Source organism: Pectinophora gossypiella, chromosome 20 (assembly GCF_024362695.1).
Source record: "Pectinophora gossypiella chromosome 20, ilPecGoss1.1, whole genome shotgun sequence".
Lineage (NCBI taxonomy): Eukaryota > Metazoa > Arthropoda > Insecta > Lepidoptera > Gelechiidae > Pectinophora > Pectinophora gossypiella.
Window position 1 is genome coordinate 12702462 of NC_065423.1, and position 20251 is coordinate 12722712.

Genomic DNA, 20251 nt, shown 5'->3' on the forward strand with positions numbered 1-20251 from the left:
TTTTTTTCTCTAAAGGCTTTGACTACTTGACAAGTGTAATAGAATGTCAGTGACAATTTATAAAGAGATTTTGTATGAAGAGAATAAGTAAATATAAATAAAAAACTAAAAATACTACAATCTGAGAAAAGGAATATTGGAAAAATATTTTTGTTTTAACGCATATTATTTAAACATTTTTAAATAATGGGTAAGTACCGTGTTTTAAAAGAGGACATATATTATAATAAAAAATCAATACATAAAATGAAATGGCTGTATGGGCATAGTTCCCTTTGCCTTACCCTTCGGGGAAAACCAAATCAAAAAAATAGTTGTTGCATTTGCCGGCCTAAATAGTAGTCATTTATAATTAATTGTTTTTCCATCCAACATACAGATTTATTTATATTATCTTTGCCGCGGACTTTTTGGTGGGAACGGGAACGGGAAGGTTGCTTTCTTCATTGAATAATGTAAATAATCAATACGAAGTGGTGTTTTGTGGTTAATGATCACATTAAGTTAGTCGGAAAACATTCCCGATAGTATTATTAAATCGGAATATTCAATAAACAAAGTGTACCTATCTATTTTCGCTTTGCGCCAACAAGCCGCTTACTTCGTTTGGGGTTCGGAGTAGGAGTCTGCTCCGAGGGTGGGGGCTTAGGTTTCATCATTTCATTAATCATCATCAAGAAAAAAAACACAAGACATGGCTGTATGGGCATAGTTCCCTTTGCCTTGCCCTTTGGGAAAAAAAATAAGATAAATTTTGAAATTCTTATGTATAATAAACAAACATCACAGACATCATGACAGATCTAAAACTAACGAAAATCTTTTTTCTTTTTTCTATTTGACTTATTTATGAATTTTAATCAAGAAAACGTGATAATAAGTTCGACAGCAACCAGTTCAGGTCCCCGAAACAGCCCATTTCAGGCCGCGTATATATGGAAATACTACTTCAATACGTCCCAGCTTCGTCTTTTTTTAACGTCCTCGTTAAAAAAGACGTCCTAACCTGAACTAACTAACCTAACAATAAACACCACGCGTAAATATAAGTCCAGAAATGCGCTGCAAGTCGTCTGGACTGGGCGCGAAAACAACATAGAATTCGATTAGCTGCTAAGTGTCCCGCATGCTATCACCAGCTGTCACTGACATACGTATGAAGTCCCGCGGATTTTATTGGAACTAAATGACAAGTCATAATAATTATATGCGGATACTGCGACATCAGCGCCGTGCTTGCGGGACGTCCTGAAGCGCTATTACATCTTTCAAACGCGATGCGACAAAGTTTGAACCGACGCAATTTAGGAAAATCTACCTTATTATTACTGTACTGTGATCGTTATTTGTAAAATCATACAATACATATACACAATTCTTTATACACAATACAAAAAAGGAACAATTCAACCATACGTTGTTTTGTTATATCTCAATGGGCTCAGGCAGCGTTTTCGCCGAAAGCTCCAAGTCGGCTATATTTGTAACGATAATTATGTTTGACATTCATCATCATTTTTGAACCATTTTATACAAAAAAAAATACTTGTATAAATTATATTGAAGACTATAGAGAACCGGAGAGGAAATATGATTGGCCACCTGATACGACACGATTCATTTATAACAAACATTATAGAAGGAAAAATTGAAGGGAAGAGAGGAAGGGGTAGACCTAGGATAACATTTATGAAACAAATAAAAGAGAAGGTGCAGGTCGTGTCGTATCGGGAGGTGAAGGTTTTGGCGGGAAGAAGAGAGGAATGGCGGTTACTCCACCGACAAGAGCGCAGCTCTTAAATAGAGAGAGAGAGAGAAATTATATACCCTAAAGCACGCCCATGAATATCACTCTACTCATTGGTGAAAACCGTATAAAAATCCGTTCAGTAGTTTTTTAGTTAGCCGCATGTTCACTGATGCGATTAATGCCTGTTAGAATTTTACAAAATAAAAAATACGGAAATTACGGAAGGTACTTTAGTGCAAAGTACATTATTGTATAATTATAATATTATTGGTAAAAGTGATACTTTTTGAAAATTCCGTAACAAATAGACGGGTTCGCCAAATTCAATTGTAAAAAAAAAATACAAAAAGTAAAAATAATTAAAACATGCACTTGGGTTTGAACCGTGAAACTTAAGAATGGCGGCGACTGCTTTACCAAATGCGCCATTTAGAAGTTAGAAGTAGACTTCAAATTATGCATCTCTTTTAATAGCTAACCTAGTTCGCATGTGTGTGTGACAGCTTCGTGTTTGTACACAAATTGAAATGACACCAACTTTTGATGCAATGTTTCAATATGATATCTGCAGTAAATACTTCAAAATTGTAGCTTAACTTAAAGATAATGTATGTAAGATTTCGCCACCCAACATTTCACTGGGTCAGAACTCAACACTAAACGAATAAATGGAAAAAAATACGAAAACTGCAGAAGTAACGCCATCTGCTGACGCAGCGTTACCTAGCTGACTGAAACGCATCACCTTAACCATCCAGGTCCAAAAGGTATGGACCTTTTCAAACGATTTATACAGTGCCTAGGAGTTTATATTATGTTTTTTATGACAAACCTGTCGCTAGTCTCAGCGGTGAACAACCGATTACTGACAGAGCCCACAAGAGCTGGCACACAGAAGGGGTCCACCGTAAGAGCCGCTTCTAACGCCACACACAGGTTCTCTATGGCCGCGTCGCGAAGCTTCTCGAACGGCGTCGACTTTGTAGGCACCCCTGCTTCTGTTAGACCTTGGAGCTCTTTACCTTGGGCTGGAAGGTGGGTAACACGTCAAATAGTTAGACACGTTTCTTGAAGGTTTTTGGACGCTTAAATATGTAAAATAATATTCAGTTCTGGGAGATAATAAAAATATAACCTTTACTTGTTGGCTAATCAGGTGATCAGCCTGTAATGCCTTAACCTAACTAGGGACCACAAAGTAACTTTTGTGGTATGTCCCCACCAGGAATCGAACCCAGGACCTCCGGATCGTGAGCCCAACGCACAACCACTGGACCACGGAGGCCGTTTGTGTGATGAGTACTTACTGGTAGCTTTCATATGCTCCTGTCCTGTCTTCTCGAGCTCCAACTTGTGCAGTTTGAACAGTATGGGCGAAGGAGTCACCAGGAAATCTCGCAGGCAGTAGATCGATGTGTTTGCAATCGTCGGGAACTTCGTCGCTAGTTTCCCTAAACCCTGGAACAGAAGAAAATAATAAATATAGGGACATTTTTTTCTCATACCTCTTCAAAGAATTTAGATCACCTGGAACACTAGAAGTCCTTCTACCAACTAAACCCAGCTAATTCTTCTTAATACCAGCCTCATCAACCCTGGTGTCAGGATTATTACTGAGCCGCCTACGGCCCCTGACGTGGCTCATGTAACGATTACTCACTTACTTCAGTAAGTAGTAACCGGGACCAACGGCTTAACGTGCCTTCCGAAACACGGATCATCTTACTTTTTGGACAATCAGATGATCAGCCTGTAATGCCCTAACCAAACTAGGGATCACATAGTGATTTTTGTGATATGTCCCCACCGGGACTCGAACCCGGGGCTTCCGGATCGTGAGCCCAACGCACGGAGGCCGTTTAATCCAGCTACTGGCAAGGGGCGGATCCATTGGGGATTATGAGCTAGGAATTTAAAAAGCATGAAAGTAAGATTAATAGCGTAGAAACGAGGTCATTGCGTAGCATCTACGGTGTTAAATTGAGCGATAGAGTGAGAAACAGTGTGATAAGAGAGATGTGGTGTAGTAGGCTATATATATAGCGACTAAGATTGAGAAGGGAATGTTAAGTTGGTTTGGACACGTAGAACGGATGAATGATAATAGGATTACGAAAGCAGTATATAAATATGTAGGACTGGCAGAGGAAGACGTAGAAGGACCTACATTGACCAAAATGGAAATGTCCTTAGAAAAGGTTCAGTACGATCTACTCTGAACTGGCGTGCGTGTGTGGAACGATTGATGAATGTGGAGGAAGCAAGTGAAATGTGTCAGGATCGAAGCAAATGGAATTCCATAGTCTCTGCTTACTCCGGTGGGAAATGGGTGGGAAGTAGTATGTATATTGGTGAATTCAGACTCACCTCAAGACAGACCATCAGTAGCGGCATGTGAGCCAAGATAAGCTTATGGTTGTGGTTGGAGTTTATCTTCTCTGTTAAACGTCCGCACAACGAATCCGCACCTACAAACATGACACGTTCTTGTACAATTCTGTTTGGATACCTCGTTGACTGAAAAATACTGAGGAAATTTCATAATATTGCAAAAAAAATACACTTAAAAAAATATATTTTTATGTTTAAAAATATAAAATATTTTTATGCAGGATTTAGAAATAATAAATACCAACTCCTTTATTTTTTTTTTCATGGTGGAGATACTCGTAAGTGAATGGCTGAATGTAATTTTAGACGCTTGTACTATCCTCAAAAGCTATTTAGCAACTTGAAAAACACATTGCATCGCGTCTGTATCACCGATGGGATAGGCAAAGGCGTATACAATGCACAATAACGCGGTTCCTTTTCACCATTTGCCAAAACCTCTAAAAACCAAAACAGCTTTACTTTTTTTTTAAATTTTAAATTTAGATTTAATGTAGAATTTGAAACTCTCCTCAGTATTTGTCAATGAGTCTCATTCCTAAGCATGAGTTAGTATCATACAGAACGGCTGCAATTAAAACGATTAGTATTAGAAAGACAAAATGAAATCGAAAAAGTCTGACTTGGACGGGACTTGAACCCGGGAAGAGCGTTTCAAAACACCACCGGGACCTCATCCTGGCCATGTGAATTTTTCGATCTACATCATCATTATGTCGATTAGTATTGGACATGAAATCATGATAAAATATATACAATAGGTAGGTACTATTTATAAAAAAAAAACACAATAAATCCAACATAAAATACAATTCAACAATTCTGGAGCGTGGTGGAGTATGCTCCATACCCCGTCGTGTTGATTAAGAGGCATGTATCTAGCAGCGGGACGTATTAAGCTGCTTAATAGTTTATGTATAATATGTGTATTATTGTATGCCCCGGGTTTAAACCCGGTAGATGTTCATTTATAATTGTGCCCAGCAGTGGGACGTATACAGGGTGTTAGTGACATCGTATCGAAAACTTTGAGGGGTGGTTCAGGCCATGATTCTGAGTTGATATCAAGTAGAAATTTCCGTCGCAAAAGTATGGATTGGAAAATAATTAAAAAGAAAAGAAAAATTTTCATGAATTTTTTGACACGAAATTCCACTTGATATCAACTCAGAATCATGGTCTGAACCATCCCCCTCAGTATTCGTTACGGTGTCACTAACACCCATACCTACTTATATGGCTACCGTATGTACTTGTACGGGGTGTAAGTGTCATCGTAACGAATACTGAGAGGGATGATTCATCTGATTATTCTGAGTTAATATCAAGTGGAATTTTCCATCGCAAAAGTATAGAATTAAAAATAATTTAAAAAAACTAAAAAAAAATGAATTTTGCGACGGAAAATTCCACTTGATTTTAACTCAGAATCATGGTCTGAATCAACCCCCTCAGTATTCGTTACGATATCACTAACACCCAGTATAGGCTGTTTATGTATTACGTACAGAATGGTAATTCTCCTCCCCGCACCAATTCGTATCGGGCGCCGACCTCAACTCTGGGTTTTACTTTAGTCTTAAATGGCCGTACGCCGGTAAGGAATAAGGGAGAGAGAGAGAAAGACTATTTCTTTCTCGCACATACGAGTTAGCTGGCGGACGGTAGGAATAAGATGTTTTTTATGGAATGTATGGGGTGTGCATGGTTGGGTTATGACAGGTACAGTCATGAGCAATATCATGTACCCACTTTAGAACCCTGTCGCACTATCACTTTTGAGATTTAATGAATCTTACGGTTTAATTTGTCAAAAAAGTTAATGTGACATGGTATCAAAGTGTATACATATTAGTACTCGTGACTATGTATACCCACAAAGTTTAAACCCGGATGGATTGATCTATAAATGGGGGGGGGGGGGGGGGGAAATGTTTAACAAAATATCGGGATACTAAAACTAATAAAGCATTTTGTTAAAAATGTAGCGTACATACGACACGAGTATGACGTCACACGAGAAAACATTTTTTTTTATAATTTCTAAGTAAGAGATTTTTTTTTTTTGGGAAGAGGCCTTTGCCCTGCTGTTGGACATCCAGGGCTATTAATAATAATAATATAATAATTTCCAAGTATATTGGCGCGACTATGCCTGATGGTAAGCATAGAGAAGCGCTAATTGCAGTTGCGACTACCATAGTGGCATACTAAGTGCGTCGTCACGCTTCGCTTGTTGGCAACCCGTTCCATTCTTTAATAGCTTCTCGTGCGTGTCTAGTAACTTTCGCAAAGGCCGGTCATAGGATGGATGACCACAAAAAAAAAACGTTTTCATCTCGAGCTCCTCCGTGCTTCGGAAGGCACGTTAAGCCGTTGGTCCCGGCTGCATTAGCAGTCGTTAATAACCACCAATCCGCACTGGGCCCGCGTAGTGGTTTGAGGCCCGATCTCCCTATCCATCCATAGGGAAGGCCCGTGCCCCAGCAGTGTGTGAGAGAGATGTGTGCGTGTCTAGAGCAAGTGCGGCACTGTTCCCCAAGCGATAGAACATCTGACATCGTGTCCTGCGTGCCCCAACAATCTGATGAGCGCTGCAGATAGCGCCATACTTTTTGCCAAGTTTTGGGCCGATACTTTTTAGTTTGCCATCGACACGATAAGAAGAGATAGCTTCTCGTGTGACGTTAAATCATTAGCCGATTTTAATACTCCGGTCGTACGTATGTCTCGAGTGCATTAGCCAAGGGGTCACTCAAACACCCACTCTATACCTATCAGAATGGTTAGAGCGTTTATTAGCGCTGCCACGTCATACTCCTTATCCACTGCAACCAGTACAATACCATCAGCCCTTACTGCATGGGTTACGCTGTCGCGTGTGGCGCGTCATATACCGCGAGTTTCGTGGTATTTGCCACGTCGCGCGCGATGCGTAACCCATGCCGCGAGGGCGGGATAAATATCAAAGTATAATATAATAAAATAATAAAATACATATAAATATTATAATATAAGTTACATAATATCTACATATACAGTACATACTGATAGAATATAGTTATCTATTCCCTGTTTCCAGTAGCAGAAAAAACAAAGAGATTTAGTCTACAGTTGAAGTAGTAGGTAAGGTATAATTAAAACGATATATAATATTAAAAGTTGAAATAACGGACAAAGTTAAAAAAAATATATATTTTTTTATTTATATTATATTCTACGTATAAAGTCGTATAACGTGGCATTCTTCTCTGACTATAGACTATATCTCTAAGTTTTATGCATCCAGTTAGAAGACAGGGTATAGTGATTTTTAAATTACCAACTAATAAAACTAACAGACAGATTTCCATAGAATAAATAATAATACAACGTAGTACGATAACTATGCGCCCCGCACCAATTCGTATCGCTCACCCCCTCTCGCCCCCTCTGGGTCTCACTTTAGTCTTAAATGGCCGTAAGCCACTAAAGAGTAAGAAGGAGCATTAGCTCCACGCAGAAAATAAAATTCCATAGACAATTTTCGTTACATTTCGTAAAAAGTATCTCATTTGACTGAGTCGTCAATTAGGCTTGTAAACTTGATATACAGGGTGTTTCTGAGTTAATATCAAGTGGAATTTTCAATCGCAAAAGTATAAAATTGAAAATAATAAAAAAGAACTAATAAAAAATCATGAATTTTGCGACGGAAAATTCCACTTGATATCAACTCAGAATCATGGTCTGAATCTTCCCTCAAAGTATTCGTTATGATGTCACTAACACCCTGTATAACCATAGACCAAGAGTGGCATACAAAAATACGTCCAAAACTTAACGCCAACTTCACTATTATACATTCATACGCATCAAGAAACTCGATTCGAGTTGCGTGAGAGTTAGAGCACGAATCGCTATTAGGGAGTGCAATGACGACTCGAAATCGCAAATTCGAGATCCCGCGGGATTGGAAATATCCCAAAATTTTCGGGATCTCGTCTATTTCATAAAAAATGTAAAGTTAGGATGGCTGAAAACGATAAAATACTGCTTGTTTGTGATATTGAAGTTAATTAAAACAAAATATTTTTTGAAAGAAAACAGAAACTTTTATTCTTCAATATTACTAATTACCTAATTATTTTCTTTGAAAATTAGCATTTCAAAACAAAAAGTATAACTCAAGGAGATTCGCCCAATCCCGTCAATCTCGAATGAGATCTCATCCTATTATGCTTCGAGATTGATCCCGAAAAAATATACGAGATCTCGCGAGATCGGGATTGCATTCCCTAATCGCTATTTATGCTTTAACTTTTCGTCCCACTTTTTGGGCGTTCATGTTCAATCTACTTTAATTAAGGACTTTCCAATCGACATTCCCCAAACACATGATAGATGGCGTTGTTCACTTTTAACGCGATAAATACCTGTTTTCAATCAATCAATCAATAATACTTTATTCCACAACTACATATATAAAGGACATAAACATACGAATAAAACATAAGCACAATAGGCGGCCTTATTGCTAAACAACAATTTCTGCCAGGCAACCTTAGGGTGGAAGAAGCTAGGGTGCTGTTATCTTATTGCTGGGGTACATACTTATTTAAAAATGTAATGTAATGGCAGAAGCATATATAAAAGTAATTGTTGCTTGATATTTGGATCTATATTGCTTCTCTTTATTTCAATCAGAATAATAATGGGTGGAACTTGTAATCGTACCTTGGTGTAATAAAAAGGGTCATCCAAAAACAAAGATAAAAGATGCATATGTCTGTTATCTATGAAATTAGAAGTTTAAACGAAGAAAAAACTTAACAACGCCATCTATCGAGTTTTTGGGGACGTTGATTGGAAAGTCCCTCATTGTAAATTAATGTTTGTAAATAAATAAATAAGTATCCAAATCACGACAAATGTCTTACCAGTCTCATCAGTAATAGCCCAGACCAGCAAGTCCACGCAGGCCGAGTTAGCCATGACATTGACCTTGAACTTGTTGACTGCTGCGAAATTAGTCTCCCTGTCTTCACGCTCGGCCGCGTCGTGGTGTCGGCTCTGCAACTCGGTTTGACCGCTCAGGAATAGGCATTTTACGAATTCCTAGAAATTAACAAAAATAAAAGTTAAAAACTAAAACCCGACGAAAAATATGAAACAATAAAAAAAATATCTGACATTCTTCCGAATCTCCGTGGTCGTAACCCGTGGTAAACAAACTCTTAGGACAGATTGGCATTCGACCACGGTTAGCTCATTTATAAACATCACCATTCGGAAGAATATCAGAATATTTTTTTCAATCAAACACATAACCCTCGCTTTTGCTTCGCCGCAGTCGGGTAAATCACTATGCAACAAAAGCTTACTAGATTCGAATCCCCACGGTGATTTGGTAAGGACATTGCATCCTGAAATCTTCTGATACTCCGACAAAAATATGATTGCGGTCTTCGGAAACACGTTAAGCAGTCGATTCCAGCTACTATTTACTATTAATTTATTATTAAGTATGTAATTGTTATATTATGAGCCATATCAGAGGCAACAATAATCCTGATGCCAGGGTTGATGAGGGCGATCATTAATCTTACAACCCACACGAGAGAAATGGTTCAAGTGGTACTGGATAATCAGTATCACTCAACAAGCACCACCGGTCCATTCAACCGTCTCACCAAGCCACTTCATGTCTCATGCTTGGAGCAAATTAATTGGAATATTACCTGAATACGGGACCTCCAGATCGTGAGCCTAACGCTCTAACCACTAGTCCACGGAGGCGGTCGGGGTTCGATTCCCGATAGGGACATTGTCGAAATCACTATGTGAGGCTGTCCATTGTTTGGTAAGCACTTTTCAGGCTTGAATCCCCTGATTGTTTGAAAAGGTAAGATGATTCCGTACTGCGGGCGGCAGGTTAAGCCGTTGGTTCCGGCTATTAGACGTAAAAACACCTCCATCAACCCGCAATGGAGCAGCGTGGTGGAGTATGATCCATACCTCCTCCGGTTGATTGAGGGGAGGCCTGTGCACAGCAGTGGGATGTATATAGGCTGTTTATGTTTATGTTAATTACCTGAACGTCTTTCGTAAAAGGTCCCGGCAAGTCCTTCTGATGCTGAAGCAACTCCCGTAGTAACGTCACCATGACGAGATTCAAAGTCTCTGAGAAAGACTTGTATGGGAACACCTGAAATTGAAATTATGAAAGAATTGAGATAGAATGAAGAAGATATAAAGAGATTAGAATCTATATAATACGCGTTCCGCTAGCCTCTCAGAAAGAATATGGAAGATATTCTACCACACTATTAAATAGGAGGTAAGCAGATGGTCAACCAAGAATTCAGAAGTTTTGTCTGTATTTGACTACCTACACACATACATAAAATCACGCCTATTTCTCGTTGAAGGCAGATACCACGGAATTCCACTTACTACGATCCTGACACACTTTCGCTTCTTCTACTCTGCATGCTCACCGGTTTAGAGTACCTTTGACCTGGCCTTAGAAAATATCCTGGATTTGATCATGGTATGTACACCTAGGTCTTCCGCTTCCAACTCTACCACTTACACCCGCATCATCATTTTATTTTAAGTCTACTTTCATTCATTCCCTGTACATGTCCGAACCATCTAAGCATTCCTTTCTCAATTCTCGTAACTACATTTATACTACTAGGTATATATTTCATTCTAAATCAAGCAAATTAAAGATAGAACGATACACATACATAAGGTCACGACTGGGGTAGTCGAAGATTCCTCACCTAGCTTTCTGTTAGACCAACGTGATAAGTGGTGAGCCGTATTGCCATCTATAACGGTCGAGCCCACTAATAAATAATAAATTTATAACTCATTGGTGCAAGTTTGACAAATAAGCCAGCGTACCGGACCACAGTGACCTACACAGGACGATGCACATTCTCTCCGAAGTGGTCAAACTCACCTGAATCTGCCCAGAGGCGTAAATATCTTCGGCCTCCTCATCCAAAAACGCCAACAAGTCCTTAGTCAGCAACTTCTTTGCCAAAGACAATATACTCTGCAGATACGTCACATAAAACTGCACGCTGATCTTCTTCTCTGGAGACTCAGAAAACCTCATATACGGAAACTGATTAAAACTAGATCCGAATTTGTTAAAGAAGTAAGTAGTAGGATCGTAAGGGATCGATATATAACTATGCAAGGAACTCCTCTTTAAAGTCCCATTAGCGTTATCGACAACATCCGTTCCATTTTCGACGATGTGTTCGATATTTGGATTCAAATTTCCTGACAGAGACCTTGGTATTATCGGTCGGAATTGATTAAACTTCCTCTTTTTATCTAAAGTCGAATACTCGAAGTTCGGTTCGGGTTCTTTGGGTTTAACAGGGCTACTGGGCTGAGGGAACAATCTGCACAGTAATGGTGGATCGACGGTGGAATATCTGCCCATAGATCTGGCAAGACCAATGAGGATTGGAACAGTGCTTTTGCAGAGTTGTAGTTTGGAGAGTGCGGAGTAGTCTTTGTTCTCGTGGCAGGCGATGATGGCCTTGGTGAGACTGGACATCACATCTATCTGAGCCGTGATGATCTCCTCGCGAAGGTTCGTCTGCTTCGACGCAATGTCCGATAGCAGCGTGTTCAGGCAGAAGCTGAACTTCTCTGACATTGGGATTCCTGGAACAAGGACAGAAATGACGTTACATATAAGTTATAGTTTAAGTTTCCAAGGACAAAGTACTCGAGGAATAGACTTAGAGTCGAAACCGTAGAATGAAGATTAATACTACGTTTAGAACGGACATTCTCCGCCCCGCACCAATTCGTACCCGTGTCGAGCTAGATTTACGTCACCCCCTCTGGGTCTCACTTTAGTCTAAATGGCCGTAAGCCGTTAAGGAGATAGGGAGTGTAGGCAAAGCACGGTCGTCTGTTTCGCTCGCACTTAAAACGGTAAGAAAGAGATTTTTGTACGGAATGTGTGTTTGTTTTTATCTGTGTCCAAACGAAAAAACTATTCCAAAAATAAATAACAATGGAGGTCAAAATTGCCATGTTTAAACCTTTAAACATCTCAATGACCTTATTTGTATGTCAACATTTTTTTTTACATAATAATATCTCGTAATGGTTTGTTTATTTGGGTACATTTTTACGAATATAGAATCAAAATCCATACTGTGAAAAAGTCAAACTCTGTAGGTATGTCTATCATCTTTTTATACCCAAGCAACTGGACGGCCTTGGACGAAAGTTGGTAAGTATGGTTCAAAGATTATCATGACCTCAGCGGTGAAGGAAAACATCGTGAGTAAACCCACATTCCCAGAAGTATGTAGATCACATAGATCATGTGTGATTAAGTCTGGATTTCCCTTCGCGGGTTGGAAGGTCAGACAGACAGTCGCTTCTGTAAAAAACCGGACCTGTCAAAGCTTCAGGTCAGGTAAGCGGACCCTGTGAAAACGGGGCTACGCTAAAGAGGTGATGATATGGATCAAAGGCGTAGTTAACACTTTAAAACGATTACTGAAATCAATAAAACCTCAAACTGATACTGCATTGGCAGCCTTATTCTAACCATGTGTACAATTCCCATGACTAATAATTGTGAAGCGTCAACATTATTTATATGGAGATTATTTCAATCACACTGGGTACTTCTGATGATGGGGCACTTACTGTCAAGCATGTAATGTAGGTATATATATAAAACAGTAGGTATTTTCACACGAACGGCAGCGATCATCCAGTGGAGTCTTTACATTCGATCCCAAGAAAAAAAAAAAAACAATCGGAGGGCTGGGGTGATCGCTGTCTTTCACACACACACACACACGCACGCACGCACGCACGCACGCACGCACGCACGCACGCACGCACGCACGCACGCACGCTCGCACGCACGCACGCACGCACGCACTCACGCAATCACACACACACACACACACACACACACACACAAACACATAATGTATGCATACTGATACATCCATATACGGCGCATCTTCCGTTCTTTGCTAAGGCTGTTTACATTTATAATTGTATGTGAAAGTTTGTAATGGCCTTCCAATTTATATAAGTACTTTAGTTTTTGTAATACTATTAAGACGCTGTAAATTTCCCAAATAAATAAAATTTTTGGTTTTACTTTAGTCTCTAATGGCCGTATGCCGCTAAGGGAGAGAGCGCGAGGATTGTGTCTTACCGTGTGCCACCTAACGCGCGAAAGCGTAAGAATGAGATTTTTGATTCTGATTTTGTTTCTGTATGGAGGGTCGGAAGTGTAGCGATAGGCTAGAGAAAAAAAAATACTCAAGAAATCAGAAATCACAATCATATATTCAACGTAATTATCATGGCGAAGATGGGAACCATCGGAACGGCAATGCAGGACGGAAGGGACAAGTCACAGGGACTGTAACCTGCAACCTGACAGAGGGCAGCAGTAACTGTCAGTACTATTCAAAGGCGGAGGACAGGAGTCCTAGTATGGTTTTGTAATAGACTACTCTGGGCGCCATCCCACTTGCGTCAGACGTCACTGAACTATTTTTCCCTACAAAAGTAGCATGGAAAATGCTGCACCAACAAGAGCATGGCTCTTAAATTGATGATAATGATGAAATATCATGGATAAACTTGTTGAAGGTCAATGTAACATTTTTGAATTTACGTCTTTTGGCAAGGTGTTATGGCTGAGGAGAAGAAGTGGCAAGAAACTGCAACAGAAACAAATCTTTTAAATCAATGAGGGTACATTACAAGTCATTTAATAACTAGAGGAACACATTCAATACCGGACATTTTATCATTTAGGTAATCATTAATCATATAATTTATTTTATTTTCTGACAAATTTAAAATATTATCTGGTATTTTATTGTAAAAAACGTATACATAACCCCAAAAAGATGAATTTCATTTACTTAATCTAGAATTTGGATAGAAATTTTATTTTTATAAGCAAGCAAACCCGCGCTGCATCAACATTTATGTCAATTGTCAACAAACAGCAAAGTATTTCAATTTCAGACGATTATTTCACCATCATTATTAGACGGCGATAACATCTAAACTAGAAACGAAAACAACATGTTTCATATATAAAAGACTGAAATATTGTATGGAAATCAGTTTGCAAACCTCGTACGCAGATACTTAAGCAAAATGTACAAGTTTACTGTTCTTCTTGTTGTTCTTCTGTTGGTGGGCAGCGTGAGTATTTTTTTAAATATTATCACCATCATCAATCAGCCCGCATCATCCCACTGCTGGGTATAGGCCTCTTTTTCAAGTCCTGCTCTAACCTCATCCACAACTTTCCCGCCGTTGCAACGATGACATCCGACCGGGGCCGCTGGTCTACCCACTAACCTTTCCCCATCTCGTGACCACCATTCTGTGACGGCCTTTCTGAGGTTCGCGCCCAACTGGGCACCCTCAGGCTCGTTCTCTTAAATTTTGTACCAGGCGAGAGCCCTCAGCGCTCCCCATTTGTCCGGCCAAGTAGTTAATGCCATTTGCGGCAAATCTACAATAAGCCACGTCAAAAAAATATATACATGTGACGGCCTTTGTCCACTTACCATCCTCACGTCTAACCAAGTGTCCGGCCCATTTCCCCTTCAGACTCATGATTCGTCTACCCACGTCAAAGACTTCCGTCTTTCAACCGATATCAATATTGGGTACGCGATCGACGAAGGAGATGCCTAACATTTTTTTAATAAAAAAAATACTTTTTTAATTAAAAAAAACACTTTTTTAATAAATCATCATCTCGCGTCCCGTTTTTTACAGAGTCCGCTTACTAAACTGTCGATTTGACAGGTCCGGTTTTTTCCGAAGCGACAAGCCTGTCCACCACAAATAAATTACAAACATAAAAAATATTCTTTTTGTTTTGTTTCAGAGCCTGCAGCAGGGTAAGACTTCGACTCATTTCTCTTTATTTTATGAATAAGAGCCTATTTTACCACTCTCTAGTAGCGTGTGATATGATAAGTTCTGATTGTACTCATGGTATAATAAAACAAAAGTGCTCAAAAGTGACAGCTAACATTTCAAGGTTAGCCGCGCTATATTATGACGTCATCTCACCCTCCGTTGCCATTTTGTAAAAAGAAAATACCCACGACTAATGTTTTTAATTTACCTTGCAAGGCAATTTTGAACTTTCAGTTAAAGATTACTTACAGTTATAATGATTTTTATCAGATCAATAATTTCGATGCCGTTACGGGACGAGAATGCGGTGGAAATTATGCTTACGCTGCAGATAGGCCGATACTATTTAGTTTGCCATCGACACGATAAGAAGAAGAATGATTTTTATATAAGTATGTGAGAAGTGACAGTAATTAAGTAGGTAGGTAGTCAGTAATTCGCTTAATTTTCAATAATAAAATTTGAGTCCTTGGAATGTTGGAGAAAAAAAAAATGGTAACACTTACGTCATCAAACGGCTAGCAATAGCGGCTTTTCGTAGGATTGAGCATAATCTTGTTTTGTTGTACGGTCACGAGCATTAATATGTATACACTTTGGTACCATGTCACATTAACTTTTTTAACAAATTGAACTGTAAGTCTCACTACATGTCAAATATGTTAGTGCGACAGAGTCCCTAAAGTGGGTACATTATATTGCTCATGACTGTACCATGGTTGTACTATAAGAAATTATTATTTTCTTAAAATACTGTAAACCTAACATTGATAATAATATTTACAGGTGGCAGCGCTGGTAGTGAAGCGGGTGGTACGTTCCTCAAATTTTAATAGTCGCTCGTGATCCAGTGGTTATGCGATGGGCTCACGATCCGGAGATCGCGGGTTAGAATCCCGGTAGGGACATATCACAAAAATCACTTTCCAACGGGTTAACGTGCCTTCCGCAGTACGATCATCTCTCTTTCGAACAATCATGTGATCAACTTGTAATGTCCTAACCAAACTAGGGCTCACAAAGTGATTTATGTGTTGTCCCCATCGGGATTCGAACCCGAAGCCTCCGGATCGTGAGCCCAACGCTGAATCACTAGACCACAGTTGCCGTTTTTTATGATGATGACATTAACAGAGGACCATCTCCATAAAATTAGGATGCCGTTGAATAAATGATTTCGAATTTAGAATTATGTTTTCATATTTCCCTGTCAGGCGGTGCTAGTGGCGGTGCCAACTTTGGAGCAGGTGTGAGTGGAGGGTTTGGGGGCAGCGCCGGCGCTGGTGGCTCGGGGGGTGCCAGTGGCTCAGGGGGGAAGAAGTGAGGTAAGTTTCCAGATTATAATAGACACAAATAGACAGGTCAGGATTCAAAAAAGCATATTGAAGCTAATATAAAAAACAATATTGCAATTTGACATTTGCGCATATAAAAGGAAGTGCGCAAAATATAATGCTTGTCTGTTACAGATAGAATACTTCGGCAAACAGAGCTTCTGACAGCACTCCATTACTAACCCACACATCAAACAATAGTTGTGTCATGTATCTTATATTGCATAAATGATTAGAAAATAAATAAACAATGTTACAGTATTTTTTGTTTTCCTTTTTGTTATCTTTAGTGTTAGAAAGAGATAGCAAGCTGTAATATGCAATAAAAAAAATCGAATAATATGTTTAATATTTAATAAGTTCAACATATTAAAACTAAATAAAGATTTTATCTACCTATCTAATATATAAAAAATCTTTAGAATTTCGTATTCACAAGCAACTACGGTCACAAGCATTAATATATATACACTTTGGTACCGTTGCTATTGATATTTTTTTTTTAAATAAAATAAAGTACTTGTCATGGGAGGTATACATTATGTTATGGACAAAGTAATAAATTGGACATCATACATAATGCTAACTCTAAAATGGCCTTTTATGCATAATATGGGAGTGCAATTTGATAATAATTATTCAAATAATCAAATTGACTAGGCTATCATCATCATCACCAGCCCATTAACGTCCCCACTGCTGGGGCACGGGCCTTCGGAGATCGGGCCTTAAACCATCACGCGGGCTCAGTGCGGATTGGTGGTTATTAACGACTGCTAATGCAGCCGGGACCAACAACGGCTTAACGTGTCTTCCGAAACACGGACGGACTAGGACGGACGTACATGTATAGACATGTTGTCAATCATTATAGTATCTCAAAAGACCAATATAGTACTCACGATCAGTTGCTTTGATGCGACACAGAGGTTCTTCGAACTGTGCATTTGTGAGGCTCTTCAATATCTTGAGGAAGTATGGCAGCAATTTGTCCTGGTGTTGCAGCCCTGACTGAAGGAAGTAGAGGCCCAGGGCGATGCAGGCCTCCTGGCTCCGCGGGGTGATCACCAGTGTTGAGCTGGCTTGCGGGCACAGCATGAATAGGGTGTTTACCTAGAGATAACAACTGAGTTAAATGTTGTATTAAGTGGTAACATTTTCTTTTATTTTTTTTCCCTTTTGCGCGCAATCTATCACCTTTGGATAATAAGCACTTCTTGTGGTGTATAGGTATCATTTTGGGTAAGCAACCAGTGTCGCTTCCTATTTTGGGCCTTAGTTGGCTACATCCTGTGGCAGCCTCCTTCTTAGTGGTAACATAGAAGATGTTTTCATAGTTTCTTTACCCTGGTCCTTTTGGGAAGTAGACCTTTTGGACCGAAAGGCTATTTTCGAATAAATGACACACATACACAATGGGAATTAAAAAAGCTTTTAATTTCATTATTATAACAAGGTAAAGAGGCTGCAACAGATCATGAAGTGGAAATCTGTTATTTCACCGGATCCCAACAGAGTATGGTCACGAGTACTAATATGTATACACTTTGCAACCATATCACATTAACTTTTCTGACAAATTAAACCGTAATCCTCATTAAATGTCAAATATGATAGTGCGACAGGGTTCTAAAGTGGGTACATGATATTGCTCATGACTGTACAATAACAGGCTCCTTGACAACCTAGTCAAATGAGATACTTTTTACGAAACGCCAAAACGAAAATTTTCTTCGGAGTTTGTATGGAAATACTGTCCTGTGACGTCATCAATAAAAGCGGTCAAACGCCGTACTCATTATTACTGTCATAAATGAAATTCGAAAATAAGTCGGAAAGTAAAATGAGATTGATTTTTGATTGTCTTAGACTGGCTTCTATTTCTAGATTAGCGTTTTATAATTTATCTTTGGCCCAGTCAAATACCCTATTAATATGAAAATTTTTTTTTTTTTTTCATTTTACAGCATGTGTTGAGAAATATAGGTTGAATTTCAATAAATAAAATAAATGACTACTTTTAGGCTTAAAAGCCTGTGTTAGGAGTCAATGCTCTTCCATTGTAACAAGTGAAGTGTTTATTTAAAATTAAAGTTAAATCTTAAATATACTCAATAATAAAAAAAGTAAATTGTAAGTTACAATTCACACATGTGTATGTGTGTGTGTTTCAGTGTATATGTGTGATGTGTTTGAATATTTCAGTATATTTTTGTGTGAGTGTGTGTGTGTGTGTTAGTGTGACTATATTAGATTATGAGTTATTTTGTCCCTTAACATTAATAGCATTAGAAAAAGAAGAAGAGATTATAAAAAGGTTTATTTCTGCATATAAAACACAAAACCAAATTTCTTAGTATTCTAACATTGTGATACAAGTATATTTAGAGAGCTGGTGCTAGTAAAAGTATTTCCCTTGTAGTATTTAAAAAACAGTAATATAGTTTAGTTTAAGTGTTAATTGTACATAATTTATTTTATTTTGAGTTCTGTTTTTTTGTTTTAATTTAATTTTAATTTTATTTTTTTGTTTTAAAAAATATTAAAAAACAAAAAACTAGGCATCCACCACAGGCTTCATAAAATATAATTATAAATAGTCAATGACATCCACACAAGCTTTGTCCATGAACTAACCTTATCAGCAACAAAGCTTAAAAGAGTCCCATTAAATATTAGTATCTTATTTACACACCCATGATAACAATTTATGTCAGTTTTTGAATAATTCAATTGTCTTCCTCTTACTTATCGAAGCGTGACCGTATTATGTAAAAACATCCGTTAATTCTTCTAAACTAAAGGCATCAAATTGTACTAACATCTAATTTGCTATAAAATATTAGTAGCAGCTTTAAAGCAAACTGTGAAAACAGTCAAGACTGTAAAATTGATGCCGCTCTTAACTGCCATAACAGCTGCTATAAACAAACACGATAGCTGACAGGACTACTCTAATATTAGTCATTGAATGACATCATGATAACATCAAAAACAACCCAATTTCTTCTCATACAAGAATATCTTTCTTCTTCAACAATACAACAGAAGTTCAAAGGTTAATACTGTCACCAATTTTGACCATACTATCGTGAAAGGGAATTCAAAAGGTAATTATTTCTCAAGCAATTAGATTACACTTGCACTAGGGTGTTACGGCATACCTTCTCCCATGGTGTAGGATCAATACTCGATAGACAACGGGCCAAATGCTGCACTGTTGACTTAAAAAACTCGTGTTCGTCTAACGTAGCCATTATTTTATTTCAACACATAATATTTTCATCGCGAAAATTGCAAAATACAGACTACTATCGCAGCGCTTTTGACGTTTCAATCACAGGTTTCAATTGTGACATTGACAGCTCGAATTGGTCGTCAATATTGCAATACGTTCCGTTCCACAAGATTTTTTCCAATCAAAACATAACTTGTAAAATAAAAATATTGTGGAGTATAAAACTTTAAGTAATGTATAATAATAAGAAAATATTTTATCTATATATTACAATTAACTAATTTATGTTATTTTCGTTATACGAAAAAATGGTTTTGCACAGTATACGTTTGGAACTGCGTGAAATGAACCATCAAACTTTTTTCTACAGGGCCGAATCAAGGGTGCCTTGAGGATGCCCCATTTAGTGCAAATAAACAAAAATAGTATTATTAGCTAGAAAGGAGAAAATTATAATAATTTCTACTCTTTAGCTTTCGTAATCGGAATCTCCGGACAATAATATTTTAATTGATGGATAAATAAAAAACGTTATTTCGTGTATCAAACAATGTAATTATAATTTTAAACAGTCGATCACAGACTCAACAG

At 38.3% G+C, this 20251-nt stretch overlaps 1 protein-coding gene and 1 long non-coding RNA gene across 2 annotated transcripts in view; one reads left to right on the top strand and one right to left on the bottom strand.

The window, feature by feature from the left end:
- LOC126376336 (phosphatidylinositol 4-kinase alpha) overlaps window positions 1–19759 on the bottom strand; it is a 41637-nt gene extending 21878 nt beyond the window's left edge. Inside the window, exons 1-9 of the mRNA XM_050023668.1 lie at window positions 19587–19759; window positions 17325–17535; window positions 11094–11815; window positions 10215–10328; window positions 9061–9238; window positions 6916–6969; window positions 4118–4218; window positions 3058–3208; window positions 2583–2778 (exon numbers count right to left, since the gene is read on the bottom strand). Of these exons, the coding sequence (XP_049879625.1) occupies window positions 2583–2778; window positions 3058–3208; window positions 4118–4218; window positions 6916–6969; window positions 9061–9238; window positions 10215–10328; window positions 11094–11815; window positions 17325–17535; window positions 19587–19679 (1820 nt within the window). The 5' untranslated portion in view covers window positions 19680–19759. The remainder of the gene's footprint in view (window positions 1–2582; window positions 2779–3057; window positions 3209–4117; window positions 4219–6915; window positions 6970–9060; window positions 9239–10214; window positions 10329–11093; window positions 11816–17324; window positions 17536–19586) is intronic.
- Window positions 14203–16683, top strand: LOC126376341 (uncharacterized). Its single transcript, XR_007567702.1, has 5 exons — window positions 14203–14356; window positions 15054–15066; window positions 15875–15901; window positions 16303–16413; window positions 16558–16683. It is a non-coding gene; the product is annotated as an uncharacterized LOC126376341 (long non-coding RNA).
- Window positions 19760–20251: the final 492 nt, after the last annotated feature.